General features: G+C 39.8%; 1 protein-coding gene across 1 annotated transcript in view; it reads right to left on the bottom strand.

Annotated features, from left to right (window-relative positions):
- The window catches only part of UBE3C (ubiquitin protein ligase E3C), a 60,723-nt gene that overhangs the window by 31,000 nt on the left and 13,934 nt on the right, over nucleotides 1-15,789 (bottom strand). Inside the window, exons 8-13 of the mRNA XM_028751558.2 lie at nucleotides 15,452-15,672; nucleotides 14,652-14,806; nucleotides 11,973-12,160; nucleotides 3,387-3,473; nucleotides 1,994-2,151; nucleotides 961-1,193 (exon numbers count right to left, since the gene is read on the bottom strand). Coding sequence (XP_028607391.1) covers nucleotides 961-1,193; nucleotides 1,994-2,151; nucleotides 3,387-3,473; nucleotides 11,973-12,160; nucleotides 14,652-14,806; nucleotides 15,452-15,672 — 1,042 coding nt within the window. The remainder of the gene's footprint in view (nucleotides 1-960; nucleotides 1,194-1,993; nucleotides 2,152-3,386; nucleotides 3,474-11,972; nucleotides 12,161-14,651; nucleotides 14,807-15,451; nucleotides 15,673-15,789) is intronic.

Below are 15,789 nucleotides of genomic sequence, written 5' to 3'. Positions count from 1 at the left end.
CAGATGTGCAAACAAAGTCTTGGTTTGCTGCACCCATAGGTGGTTGATATCCACACAATAGCTTTTCAGCCAGGCTCTGCAATGTGTATGGTACTCAAAAAGAAGCTTAAGATCATACAGACACCCCAAAAAACAGTACATGAAGTATGGACCATGGGCATAGCTCCAAGATTGTTTGTCTCAACAGAGAAAAAAACAAAAATAGGGGAAAACGTAAGAATGTATTATTAGCCCTACTGATTCACTAACAAAGGGTTGCCAACCAGGTGTCCTCCAGTTCTTAGACTACAACTATCATCAGCCCAGCCAACCATAGTCCAACAACATCTGGAATGTCCCATGTTCCCCACCCTTGTGTTAACAGAATAGTTTCTTTTAAAAATGAAATAAAAAACCAACTTATGTTATCTATTTTTGTAAAAGACCCATCTCTAAAGCCCTACTCAGTTTGGTCCTTTTTACTGCATTGTTCCAAACTGTCTGAAAGCAGAGCAATAAGCTCTAAACATGCCAATAGTCATCCATAGGACAATGGTGACCCTAGGGTACTCGTTATTTATGGACATTTAACATCTGCAAGAACTGACAGCTGAACATCAGTAGCTGAATCAGAAACGAATGTACCACCCATTTTCTACATCACTTCTCCTTTCTGCATCTAAGCATCTCAAGAAAACTACTCGTTCCAAGATATAATGGCATTTTTAACAATTCTAAGTTCCCACTTAAATTCAATTAGATTAAAAGTATACTGCCAGAAATACTATTTTATAATAGCCTTTACAATCAGGAGAAACATACTCTATAAAAAACCCTTTAATTAAAAAACTAATCTCTCTTACTGTCTTTATAATTAAATCAGGTGCTAACTCCATATGTAGACATCATCACCTGTGTTATCTCCATGTTTAAAGTGCATGAAAAGGGAAGTTCTATATATAAATCAAAACTATACTGTACCTTAAAGAGTTGAATCCACCGTTTCTGTTCTGTTTGGATGCACTGTTGCATTTCTGTATTTGTGGTGACTCCAACACTTCTAAATGCTGCAATGTATTCTTCACGAACTTCTGGTTTGGTTTCAGGATATGCCAATTTAATGATTCCTAAGCAAGCATCTCGAAGGCAGCGTGATAATATTACCAGTTCTTCTAACGTAAAAGGCATCATCGATGACTGCCTTGGACCTACAACTAGGCAATACATAACTAGAAGTTATTTCTCTGGACCCAAAGTACAAGACAGAACTAGAGAAGATATTTTGGTTCTATGCTAATATCTCTGGTTAGAATTATGCCTCTTTGCTTTCAATGTAGCTAAGAGTTAGGTACATTTCTAATAAGTACAGGGCTTGGGTTTTAACATTTTTGCATGCCAATTTTATACAAGCAGTGCAAGTCTAATAAAACCTTTCCTGTTGTTTTATCTATGACAATTTAGCAGCAATTTCAAAACTCAAGTTTGGCACTTTGTTTTTAACCAAATCCATACAACTTCTAACCCCAAAAGCCCAACACAGCCTACACACCATGTAGGGAAGCACCAGAATGCTCCTTTTTACTGCCTGGCTGCTTTCAATTGCCAAAATAAAGGATGCTTAAGCACCCTGCAGACGACTATTGTGTGTCCAATGGGTTCTGTCCAGCTTGAAAGTCATAAGTTGCTACAGGCCTGAATAAAACCCCAGCAAATTCAGCAATATTTCCCCTCCACTCCTGAGAGATACTAAAGGGCAGGGACAGACAAACAACAGGAGAATATTTCAAAATTATGGTATAATTATAGCAACAACAAAACAATGAGACAACCAACAGTTACTCAGTTTTGTAGAATTTTGGGAACTACTGTACACTTCCAGCCCGGGTGTGTGTTGATAATATACACACACACACACAAACAAACACACACACACGACTATGTGTTTATAACAACAATATGAGTTTTGAGGGGAAATATTTCACTAGACAAAAGCTGTTGAGGAGGATACTCTTACCTTCTATAGGATCACCAAAGAATTCATTATCATGTATAGAAATAAGCGAGTGACTAAACAAGGAACTAAAAAGATAAAAGAGAGGGATGATCCGACTAGAATCTTCTAAAGACATGGGTGAGCCACGTGATATCACCTGAAGGAGTGGCACCATAGACCTTAACAGAACAAAACAAAAGATGAAGAACAGTCATAAATTTAATCTTAGGACTGGGAACTGGGGGCGGGGGGGGCGGGGAGGACTTGAGGTGATTTTTATTTTCCCGATGCCACAATATGGAACAAGTTAAAAATGATGAAATATGCTTTTTAGAATCTGCAAATAATATTATTGGGCCTTTGGATGAAGGGAGGTACACAAAATTATTAAATAAATACATATTTGTTTTATTTATATTTAAAAGGTGGAAGATTGATAATTTATCTTTTAACATGGATTCTAATAAAATAATGCTGGCATTTATGTTTCTGTTTATATAATATTCTCAGGATGGTTATCACGCAGCTGAATATCCCAACGGAACATTAGGTATTTTCTGTCACTTAGCCAGGCATTAAAAATGTTAAAAGCTATTTTATGAATATCTACAGAGAAGACACTAACATACCAGAATGTACAGACACTCATATTAAGAAGTCTTAAATAGCATGTTCTAATTGGAAAAATGAGGTGCACTGAAGTGGGGGGGGGGGTGAGGGGAACCAAAGCTAAATTCCCAGGTGGATGGGCAGACGTGATAGGTGTATCAGTGCATCACAGTACTTATAGAGACTGATGCAACTTCAGGATCAAGAGCCAGCACGAACAACCATATTTTGGCCTAGTAAGGGTAACAAATATAATTTCATTTCATCTTATGCAAGCTAAATTGGTTCATCAATAATAATATCTAGCTCAGGAGGGAAATTATGCAAGTGTAAAAGGGCTGCCCCCCATTATACAAATCATAACTCCCATTCATGTGTTTGCTCCTCCACATAATCAACATGGTATGGAAAAGAGAGCATACATGAGTAAATTTACCTTGTGCTGCATTCCCAGTTATCCATATAAATATGCTTTTTTTAAAAGTGTATTTTGCTTTTAGATGATGCCTAGGTGTGTTAAGAACTAAGAAGAGCCTTGTTGAATCAGACCAAAAGCCCATCTAGTGCCCAGCATCCTGTTCTCAGTGGCCAACAAGATGCCTTTGGGAAGCCCGCAAACAAGCCAGCAGGCATCGTTTTAGAGGAAACTTCCTTCTTCATTCTCACATAAGAGGCAGTGCCTCTTAAGATGGCACCTCCTGTCTCCAAGTACAACACACCTCCCATTTATTCTCACACACCGTTTCGTTTTGCACTGACACACACCGCTCCATTTACATTTAGATTATTAATGAATAAGACATACCCAGTAATCATTCGTGTAGTCATTGAGGAGATTAAATACCAAAGATGCCTCAGGAACCTGGCATTAAAAGCCAAGCTGTACAGAAGTCTAAAAAGGAAAAAAGGAAATAGGTTGAAGAATATCGTGTGGGTAATAAAAAGCATCTTTCTCAACTTTCATTTCAATATTTATCTCAAGGCAACATGCCTAAATAGGTATTCTTTCCAGCACTAGTCAACACGCTTTATTTTATCTCTGTGTTAACTGTACAGATGCCTTCCAAATCTAAAGACGATAGCACTCATTTACCATGCTACAAGTAATCAGAGATGATCTGTTAAAACGTAACCTGTTCTTCTATGCTTCACTTATCATTACAGGGCCCTTCCAAATTATAGTTGTAGTTAGTCACATGTATTCAATTTATTACACAAAAGCTGCTGTGAACGGTGATACTATGGGAAGACCCTTCAACAGAATTATAACCTTCCTGCAACTTTTCAAAAACATTGAGCTTCCGTGCAAAAAACGTTTCACATATTCAAGAACTTTGTTGTTGTTGTTGTTGTTTAGTCGTTTAGTCGTGTCCGACTCTTCGTGACCCCATGGACCAGAGCACGCCAGGCACCTCTGTCCTCCACTACTTCCCGCAGTTTGGTCAAACTCATGAAGCCACTCCAGTATCCTTGCCAAGAAAACTCCATGGACAAAGACAACAGGCATATTCAAGAACTACTACATGTATTTTTCCATATCTTAAGCCATAAGAGCCCATGGAATCTCCAAGATCACTGAGAAAGCAAATAAAGGTCTTAGTATGGTTTGGGTCTGTAACACTTAACTGTAATGTGTATCTCCCTAAGGCAGGTGTGCAGAACCTCAGGTCCACAGGCTTAACTAGGACTGCCAGGCCCTCACCATTTGGTCAGGGGGTTTCCCCAAAATTGTGCTCAACTGATGTAGGACAGGAATTCCTGTGGTGCCGAACTGAAAAGAATGAACTGGGAGTGCACCAGTTCTTTCTTTCCATCCACTGGCACCTTTTTCTCTGACCCACAGTGGCAACAGCAAAAGGTGTTAAAAATTTAAAGCACTGAATTGTATTCTGAAATAAGTAATTATAGTTGAAAATAAATAAAGGTAGGTGGCCCCAGGCACCTGTCAAAATGGCCTGAGTTGGTGGTGGAGTTTTAGATCCACTTCCCAACCCAACTAAGAGGGAAAGAGTCCAGGAAGCCAGCAAATTCCTTCCAAAGCTACATCTACTATTACCAATCCCAAAAGGAAAAGCTTTGAAATTCCCAGCAAAGTGCACCCTTATCTACAACCACAGCTCTATAAACAATTAATGCTTAAAGAATTCAAATGAAATTAAAACAATATTTAAATGGCATCACCTTTTTCCATTTCTGGCAGCAACTGTAAAGCAGCATAACCCAATTACTTATGTACAGTAACACATCTCACCCAACACGTATTATCTGTTAGGACATTTTATTTTCTCTAGCTTTTAGTAGCATTTGATTGTACTGCTGTTTTATTACTGTCTGCTAATGGAGTCAGTTTTAGTATTTTGTTTTAATTGTTGTAATTTGAATATACGTATCGTTTTAAAATGTTATTAGCCACCTTGAGAGTCTTTGACTGAGAAACAAAATAAAAATATTTTAAATAGAACAAATATGGGATAACTAGCTTCAAATAATGGGGAGTTGGAAGGAGGAAGTATCCAATTTCAGCTTGAACTACTGGGCTGCCAAAGGCCTCCAAGGCTTTGTCTTTAATTTATTTTACATATGTTAAGTTAAAGGGAAGAGTTGGGTAAAGCACAGCAATTTTATGTGAATCCTGCAGTTTCTCTAAGCAAGCATCTAGTTGTTCACAAAGAGTACATGATTTGTGTGTGTTTGGCAGAAGGGTATCTTGTGCACCCTTGGCTTCTCTTTTTTATTAAAAAAGTGTAAAATTATTTCTGTTGGAATGGGAGAGATTAAATGACCCATTAAGCTTTATTTAGCTGAGGTGATGCTGTAAGTTAATTAGTTAAAGGCAAGATTTTCTGGCTAGGTCATAAATTGGGCCCAGTTTCCCACAGAGACCATTTAAGTTAATGAAGAGAATACAATAGAATGAGACAAGCTCATACAGCTGGATAAAAGGTCGCCACAGTAGGGCAACACATTTTGACACTTCCTTCAAACTGGAAGATGCTACAGGTAGAAGATAACAGATGTGACTGCAATTACATAAGATTAAGTGAGCCATTCGGAAACACCACCAAGGAACTGTAAACAAATGCTGCCTTTCTGCTAATGCCTGTCCAGGACTTCTACCCAGCACAAACAAGCAAGACGCTCTCTAGATATTTTTATGCAGTGTGGCATGCGGATTTTAACACAAGCTCAGAATAGTAATTTCACGATACATTGATAAATGTTCTTCACTTTGCAAAGAACATTTCCGTGAAGCACAGCTGCTTCCCAGAGGTGCCTTGAACAGTTTCTCTGAAAACATGGGTTCTCTCTAACTAGAAAGGCGAATATTCCTGAGTCTCATCCGCCTAATGTTAGAAGATGAGCAGTTCTCATCAGGGTGGATTTGATTTAAATCAAATCGATTTAAATCTTTTTTTTTTTTTTACAAAAAAATATAATCTTAATATTTACAACCAGATGGTTTCATTTTTGGAATAATAAATTTTCAGAGTAATTTTTACAGTTATATCAAAAATTACTAATTTGATTATACTATTAGAAAAGCATTGACAGATAATTATGAAATTATTGTGAGGTTTAATAAGTTAACGGTTTATATTTGGACAACTTTTCTGCTGTACTTTATTGGAAGGAGAAAAATAATCATTTCCTTAATAACAATTTAAACAATTTATTTAACTGAAACAATAACATTACAGCATATGTATCCATGTTTGTTAACTGATGTGGTTAAACAATTTTTTTAAAAAATAAACACACCTTAGGCTGAGTTTTAGCACACATGAAAAACTTAAAACAAATCTTATTTCCTGATGAATAGCCTTTGGACTATAATGTAAGATAAATAAAAAACTATATTTAGAAAGATTTTTCCTCCAAAAGCATTTTATTTTAAAAATCCAATTTAAATTTTAAAAATCTGATTTAAATAAAAAAATATTGGATTGCTTGCATGCAAAGCATGTGCTCTACAGCCCTTGTACGTCCTTCCAGTTGCTGCTGTACAACAAATTCCATCAACCCCAGTCAACGATATACGATATCTTTATTGTCATTGTCCCATACAGAACAATGAAATTGGAAATCTACATAAAACATTCAAAAACCCCTAAAAACTTTGAAACCCCATTTTAAAATACAATATACTATAAAGGCTCCTTATGCTGCATTTAGAACCAGAATTGCATTTGCGTAGAAACTGTTTCTCAGGCAGCTAGTCCTGGTCTTTATAACCCTATATCTTCTTCCAGAAGGCAGATGCTGAAAAGAGATCATTTCCAGGGTGCGTACTATCCTGTGTTATCTCTGCAGCTTTCTTATGGCACCTGACAGCATAGTCAATAGTGAGGGATGATGGGAACCACAGTCCAGCAACATCTTCAAAGCCAAAGGTTAGCCAAACCTGCACTAGTCTCAATCTGTTTTTGTCTAGTAAACAGAAAAATCCAGAATCCTATACAGGATGTTCCTGAGAGCCCCCTTCGAAGCCTAAATTTGGTTCTAGCTACCCATGGTTCCAGCCTAGCCCGGACCCAAAGCAGGTGCAGCACACAGCTATACCTCATACTTCCTATGCCTCACATTTCCATACTCAACATGGAACCAGTAAATACCAATCAAGTTTTTCTCTTCCAAACTGGGAAAAATAAAACACAGCAAGCAACTTGTGAATTATTCAGCAATTCCAATATCTGATTTTGCAGAAATATAGTGTGTATTTAACTTTGACTGACTAAAAATGTAACATTATAGGCATAACAAAATAGTAGCTGAGGGATGGATGTCTACAATTCCATCGGACAAAGTCATCTCTCATAGCCATATGTAACTGGGAATAAAAGCAGTAATTCATTATTTTACTTCTGGCTGGTACTTCTGAAAATTTCAGTCTATTCTGAATTTCTATCCATCTTGACAGGCAACAAGCAGACAGGAAACAAAATCAGAAGGCAGACAATTCAAATTAATTTTACCAAAAAAAGCAAAAAAAAACCAGAAGAGAGTTCTAGATGAAATGAAATTAGCAAGCACTACAAAGAATAGTCACATGGTTTTATAGGCAATGAAAACATTCAGTTATTTAACTACAATAGCATATTGGCAAAGATCGATTAGAGGTGTAAGAACTAACTGCTTAAGAACAAATGGTCATTTTCTTTAGGCACAATTTATTCCAAAATTGCTTTTCTCTGTATACCTGGTGATTCACAGTGCTGACACAACATAGAAATAGACTCAACAGCATAATATAGTCCTAGTTATTCTAGAATCTATCCTGACATTCCCATTTACTGAAAAATCAAACAGGCAGTTAAAAGGAACTAGTACTCCCAGTACAGACATATACATGGGAGGAGAGTATGGCTGCAATCTAATATTCAATTACCTAGAAGTAAGGCTCACTGAAATCAATGGGACTTCCTTCTGGGTAGACATTGAGCTAAATTGTTTTTCTCAATTAGAACAGGGGTGGGGAACCTTTGGCCCATCAGGGAGTCCAATTCGGCCCCTGAGGCCATTTTCCCCACACCACGCCCACTCATCCATCAGATGATGTCACATAGGATATCAGCTGACCGGCAGCACCTTCTCCTTTGAGTAGTGGGTGGGCAAGCAGATCCTGTACAAAGCAGGTTTCTTTGCCTGCCCCCCGCCTGCTTCAAGTAGAAGTGCTTTGAGGAAGTCCACAGGCTCCGACGGGTTTAACTACACATAGTAACTGTGCCCTTCCATCATACAGATACTCCATGTCTCTCATCTAATTATTACATTTATATCCCACCTTTCTTCCATCATGGAGCTCCAGATGGCATACATAGGACTCCCAGGCAGTTTCCTACTCAGGAACAGACCAGACCCAGATCTCTCAAGCTTCAGCAAAGTTGCTGTATCCTCCAGACCATGCCCCGGATCCTCCTAACTCCTAACTTGAAGACAAAGGTAAAAGGCAGGGAATAGAGACACTGACCAGTGCTACTGCTTGCCTCTGATCTTTATTGCTTTCTCACAACACACACTCAAGGCCTCTGCACTCACTGCAGCCTGACCTGCAGCAATGCCCTGTGCTTACATTGGCACAAATACTAGCACAGCAACAAAGGGTCCTCCGTTTACCAAATGGCTGCGAAGATAAGGAAATATTCATTTCATCAGCTTTGCAAGTGTGAACACACCACAAAGATGTTAGGACTGCACTCTTAACCTGCCCTTATGTGTAACTCTGCTTTTTGCATAAAAAAGGGGAAGCACGGTATGTTAAACTCTATAGTTAATGGTAACAGATCAATAAAAATGTATTGAATAGAGAGCAGTAAATACAATATTTTAATTCTTCCATAGAGAACAACTTTCCCAGAAACGGAACTGGAAATCAGTACATTGCTCTAATGGAATACTTTGGTCTTGGAGTGTAGTAGGGCATTCCAACAATACGAACACCATTTTTCATTTAGTATTCCACCCCTCATAACTAGAAAATAAAAAATAGAAAGGGGTGATCAAGAAAGGAGGGTAGAGCGCCCTTATTTTTACTGACTGATTACATAAAAGTGAATTTAAGCAGGTACACATATCCTGCATGCCAAGGTGCACCTGCCAGAAATCTCTCCTTTGTCACCCAAAGAAGAGAAAGGCAGACAGTAAAACAATTAAAAGCAGGCCCCTTTGGGTTAAAGGTGAGCTGTGGGTCTGAAAGGGCTGCCAGCTTAACATGCACACAATTAAAGTTAACCACTTTCATAACCTGGAAGCAAAACCAAATAAATTCACACAAAGAACTACAGGATTTTAAGCACAGCTCCTTGGAGGAAATAGAGGCTGTCGTCATACAATTAAGGCTATAGAAACGTCACTAATTAAGCACCTTTACTACACAGTTCACCAATAAACCACAAGTCAGAGCAATGGTCCATTTAAATCCCTTAATTACTATCCAAGGCAATAGACCACTTGCAATAAAGAGAGGCATACTAATTCAGCTTCTGCTATGATCTCCAGGTCTCACATCCTGTTCTAATGCCATTAGTTGACAAAGAACTAATTACCCTAATCAAGTGATCACAGTTTCAGTGACATCTTACTTCCTTGAGTAGCTATAAACACCAGTGGGCTAAAGAGACTGCACCACTTAGCTTTCTATATCGTTGTTTACCAAGCAGTTTGAGTCAACTGTTGTAGGGCATTCCCAAAATACCAGGAGTATTTATGGTATTCCCAGTAAATGTGCAATTCACCATTTCTTGTGAGTTTAAAGTTAAAGAGGTAGCTGTACCACTTATTCGAGGGGGGGGTCAGCCAACGCCAATCACTACCTCTTGTATTGGTCAGTATTTTATGAAGGTCCACAGTTACACTTAATGTTTAAGTCTTTCTAATCAACACCTCTCACATTTAGCTAACCCCTTAAAGAGGCGGGCCAGGGTTTTTAGTTTGTTCCCCTGCGTTAATAGCTGGACCCACCCACAAAGATATAGCGATAAACTGTTTTTGAAACTAACCCATCACCACCACAGCCCAATAAGGCATGTGGAGCTGCTGTTTGAGAAAAGTTTAGCTTAGCCAGCTGGACTCATGTACACCAAATTCTGAGAGAACTGCACAGACTACCTATGCACTTCCAGGTGTTTCCCCCCCCCCTCTAAAATTGTATACAGGCAGCAACCGATTTGAGCCAGGATTACGTCTCAGTCTCCCACGCGCATTGGCAGGGCCCATGTAAGGCGCCCTGCCCTGTTCCACCCCTGCCCTCCATTGTGATGTTTTTACATTTCCGGGGCACTCCCAGGTTCGGCGCAATGCGCGTGTGCATAGTCGCGCACATATCAGACACGCCTAAAATGGTCACTACCTGTATTAGATATAATTAAATGTTATGGTTTTATACATGTCTTGTGCCCTGCAATCAGTTATGACGACGAGCGGCTTAACGTATTTTAAATAAACAAAAATGCACCCTTGGGCTTAGAAAACTAGATTCATGTTTATTAGGATTCTGGATGATAAGACTACACATTTCTACCCACTCGTCTAACAAGTGTACTGCCGGCAATTTTTATAAAGCTTGTAGTGCTGCATTTGTATTCCTAATGTGAGTTGGCTATTCCATAGAAAGCATAGAAAGCCTTCATGCTGCTTTAGCAACTAGCCTGCTTATTTCACTTAAAAACAGTGAGCAAGGCACATTCCATTGCCATACCCATGTGAATAATGTTGTTCAACTGGTCTGGGATGGAGTCCTGCCCAATAATTCACAGGTGATAAGTGCTTGAAGGGTTAACAGCTAATGTGGGCAAAAGGTAATGGTCAGCAGCTTGGCTAAGTTGCCAAAGTGGCATAAAAAAAATTCTTATAAAATTCCAAAATCCACATTAGGGCAATACCTTTTTTAAAAGCCAGATGAGTTCCGGAGAACTCAGAAGCTTGCACACTATTTTTTTCACATTTTGGTTGGCCTAAAAGGTATTTTCCCATTATGGAATTTCTTACTGGCAAACAGCACTACCTTTACTTTTAAAACAAATAGCTTACACTTAAGCTGCAGAAAGAGGTGGAAACACAAGAACATAAACGAGCCTGCAGGATCCTGTTCTCACAATGGTCTACTAAATACCCCTGGTACGGTACATGGGAAATAGTTAAATTCTAAATTTGTTAAAATGGAAAGCTCTTTGCCTCCTGGTTCCCAAACATCTAGAGATCCCTGCCACAGCCTTGTTTTCAAGGTTCTCTCAGCAAGTGCATAGTCAATGAAATAAAATGATCTGTTTCTATATCAAAGCAACCAAGGATCTCTGTTTTACCAAAAAGTGTCAAAATCAAAGCGAACTGCCCTATATCCTGTTGTCCTTAGTACATTTCTAGGGCTTCTGGACAGTGAGCTTCCAAATAATTCCAACACATAAAGGTAAAAAGGTAAAGGTACCCCTGCCCGTACGGGCCAGTCTTGACAGACTCTGGGGTTGTGCGCCCATCTCACTTAAGAGGCCGGGGGCCAGCGCTGTCTGAAGACACTTCCGGGTCATGTGGCCAGCGTGACAAGCTGCATCTGGCGAGCCAGCGCAGCACATGGAACGCCGTTTACCTTCCCGCTAGTAAGCGGTCCCTATTTATCTACTTGCACTTAAGAGTGCTTTTGAACTGCTAGGTTGGCAGGCGCTGGGACCGAACGACGGGAGCGCACCCCGCCGCGGGGATTCGAACAGCTGACCTTTCGATCAGCAAGTCCTAGGCGCTGAGGCTTTAACCCACCCGCGTCCCAATTCCAACACATACTGCTGATTAAATAGAGTTAACATAGGACCAGTGTTTCGGGCATGCAGGAAAGAATGCCAGAATTGCCCCTAAATTTGTAGATTTATGTCTGCAAATGCACTTTTCTTTTTTTTAGACTTACCTGACTTTTGGCACCATCATTCGGTGCTGCACCATCAATGTGTGACAGATGGAAGCCATCAGAGTAAAAACTTCTTCACTAGCTGAATCTCTCCAAACCATGTTTAGCAGAGTGTTTGTCTGCTGCTTTGTATCCAGTTTTGAAAGACACTCTTCAGTTATATATTGGACTGATATTCTTCCATCTCCCTGCAAAAGGAAAAAAAAATTTTTTTTAACATCTCAAAGAATGTGTGCTTTTAAAATAATGATGTATATTAACCTCTTTTGGGTGGGAGGAGCTAAATAGTCTCAAAGCACTTATTGCAATTTTCAGCAAAAGCAGGATATCAGTTCTACTATCTAAATGGATTTAGAAAAGCAAAGATACGCTTCTGAATCTCACAGTACATGGAAGAGGCTGGTACTCTATTAGGCCTTCTGTTCAAGGCAAGCCACACCACCTAAAAGGCAGGTGGAGGGGACAGAACTCAGTCACAGATCAGCACCAGCCATGCAGTATGCCTGAGCAGTTTAACCACAATGGGGGGGAAATTTAGTCTCTTTTCTCTGAAGGGCTGTTCCACTGTTCTATCTGGGTTCCTTGCCTACTACCCTAGTACTAGATGAATAATAAAGAAGGCCGCCATGAAGAAAAGCCCTGCGATACTTGTATACCGTGTTTTTCGCTCCATAAGACACACTTTTTCCCTCCTAAAAAGTAAGGGAAAATGTGTGTGCGTCCTAAGGGGCGAATGCAGGGGGGAGGCAGGCAGGAAAAGCCCCCAAGAGCCGCACACAAGCTCCGTGCGACTCTTGCGGGCTTTTCCCCAAGAGGGAGAAGGCACTGACGCGACCAGTCAGTCCCTTCTCCCTCCTCGTAGAAAAGCCCGCAAGAGCCGTGCACTCCTTAAAGGGTGGCCGGCTCCTGTGGGCTTTTGTGGGAGGTGGGGGAATTGCCATAGCCACGCGCAGCCTCTCCAGCCAGGCTAAAGTAGCCAAGGCAGCGAGCGCGATTCATCCCGCTCGCTGCCTTGGCTTCCTCTGTCTTGGCTTCTTTGCTCTTTGGGTCGGGGGGGGGGGCGGATATATATTTTTTCTTGATTTCGCCCTCTAAAAACTAGGTGCGTCTTGTGGTCCGGTGCGTCCTATAGAGCAAAAAATACGGTAATCAGTTTGAAGATTACAACATAGTACAGCAATGGCCTGCCGCTCCAGTATGTTGGATCTTTGCACACACCTGGGTGAGTAAAGAAAGCATCACTCTATGGACAACCTGAAGCAGTGTTGGGAATCTTTTTTAGCCCAAGGGCTACATTCCCTCATGCAGGAAGGCAGGCACACACGCAACATCCCATTCACATAATTCAATTAATCCACACACCCACACCCATTCACACACACTGCAGCCATGCAAAATCTAGTGTGCTTCCAACAAAGAGGCCATGAGCCAGAGAACCCCTGACCTAAAAGAGTAAAATATTGAACTTTCCACACTGTATTGCGGCTCTTGTTCTACAAAGTTTCACCTAATGTTTTGGTTAACCACTGAAAGCTAATTTCCAAGTATTCAAATTCTTCAGAAATGTGGTTTCAAGTCTTGGTTAACTTATGCCAGATCTTCGCTTTTTAGTTATTTCACTTTGTATCCTTGGCTTGATTAACAAATTACCGTATTTTTTGCTCTATAAGACTCACTTTTCCCTCCTAAAAAGTAAGGGGAAATGTGTGTGCGTCTTATGGAGCGAATGCAGGCTGCGCAGCTATCCCAGAAGCCAGAACAGCAAGAGGGATTGCTGCTTTCACTGCGCAGCGATCCCTCTTGCTGTTCTGGCTTCTGAGATTCAGAATATTTTTTTTCTTGTTTTCCTCCTCCAAAAACTAGGTGCGTCTTGTGGTCTGGTGCGTCTTATAGAGCGAAAAATACGGTATATTCAAGCGAGATACCCAATAAAGATAGTGTTTAAAGACCAGAGTTATTTTTCATTTGTGCATTTTCAAGGTCAGTTTTCCAAAAGCATGTAAGAAACATAACAATGACTTAATTCTCAAATCCGAACATCTATTAAAAAAAAAACCTAGATAGTAACGACTAGTTCAAAGCCTGTTGTAAAAAAAGAGTGTCTACTAGCATGTGTCCAAGTGCAATGTGTGATGCCTAATACCAGCAACTTTAATATTTTTACTACCTGAAATTGACAAATCAGGCTTCTATTTATAAATGCATACAAAGAGCAGTGAGGCTTTTATACACCACCTCACTGATCTCTCTGAACAGTCATTAAATTCTATGCCCCCATTAGAATTCCATTCTCTTCCACAATAAATCACAGTACATTATGCAGCCACCTGTGTAATGTGCTATTTGACTGCAATTGACATGCCTAGCCATGAAAAAGCCACTGTAAGCAGTCTGCAACAAAACACCTGGAAATGAGGTGGGTTGGGAGAGGCACTGCACACAATATACGAAGTTAAACACACACAAAACGGTAAACATTTGTGCTTCCCCACACAGAAAATACAAGGGAAACTGCAAACCGTCCACATGTAAATAGATCCAAGCCAAATATAAGTTAACTACTGCCAACATATTTTGCTGCAAAGGCCAAAGAAGAATGGAGTATTACAGAAGAGGAAGCCTACTCCAAGCTTGAGTGTTACCACTGTGCAATTTCTTCTGACAACATTTAATACCTACAGGCATGGAAGTCATCTTGCTAATTCCTTCATCTTCATCTTCAGAGTCACTGGTTGAATCTTGGCAGTCTGCACCTGATGCAGACACCGGTAACTGAGAAAGAAATGTCTGAAGTACTCGCAGGTACACAAGCAGCCCTTCTTCTGAAAGAGATCCTATATTGAGGAAAAGATTAAATACAGAATAAAGAACACAGAAATACTGAGCAGGGATCACTTATGACACTTTGTAAGAAACTGAACACACCCGCCACTGATACTGTGCGTATTTTAGGGATAAGTAAAATATATATGGTTCATAGGCCACATGGTGTGCAGATTTTTCAAATCTTGAGATTCTGGGCTTTCTTAAGTTTTTAAGACCTCACTGTTGTCAATATTTAAGTATGAGAACCTAAAAACAATGATTAAATTATGCATTGGGTTTCTGAGATCAGTAAAGAACCAAAACCACATATTTATTCTATTGCGAATATCACGATCACCGTGTGTTTTTATAAGAGTATGAAGTCAACCTGCTAAATTTTCACTGGGGTGTTCAAGGTTGAAAGTAGGAATGTGACCAAAGACCAGTCAATTAACTCTCAGTTTAACATACCTCACAAAGGTCTTAAGGTGAACAATGCAGTGAATCACAATGTACTCTGCCTTAAGGCCTTTGGAGGAAAGATAGGCTGTAGTAGAAGAGGCATAATAGTTGTAATAATAATAAGGTTTGCAACTGTAAAGCACCTAGCCTGCTACTGCAGGGACGACATATAACAAATGGATACTTTAACTGATTAAATATGCTTTACATACCTAAATATGTTTCACCAACAGTTAGAACAACGTAGAAAAGCCAAGGAGCTCTCTCACTTTTCCTCAAACGCCTGCTTTCTGTTAACAATAGTGCATTCAAAAAGAGTTCATAAGGAAAACAGGTCTTCACATCTGCAAGCGCTGGAATGATGAAATGAAATATCTGATCTGTAAAAGGTGCTGCCAGGAATTCTTCTGTAAAAGCAGCAAAATTCTGTTGCCTGCAGAAGGTAAAGAAAGGATTCTCTTTATGGGAAATGTGAACATACCTTTCCACCGCTACATTGACAATACAATAAAATATTCAAGTTTGGAAATATATTTTACCCATTGGGATT

Source organism: Podarcis muralis, chromosome 12 (genome assembly GCF_964188315.1).
Source record: "Podarcis muralis chromosome 12, rPodMur119.hap1.1, whole genome shotgun sequence".
Lineage (NCBI taxonomy): Eukaryota > Metazoa > Chordata > Lepidosauria > Squamata > Lacertidae > Podarcis > Podarcis muralis.
Note: the sequence above shows the minus strand (reverse complement) of the source record. Positions and strands in the feature narration are given on the sequence as shown.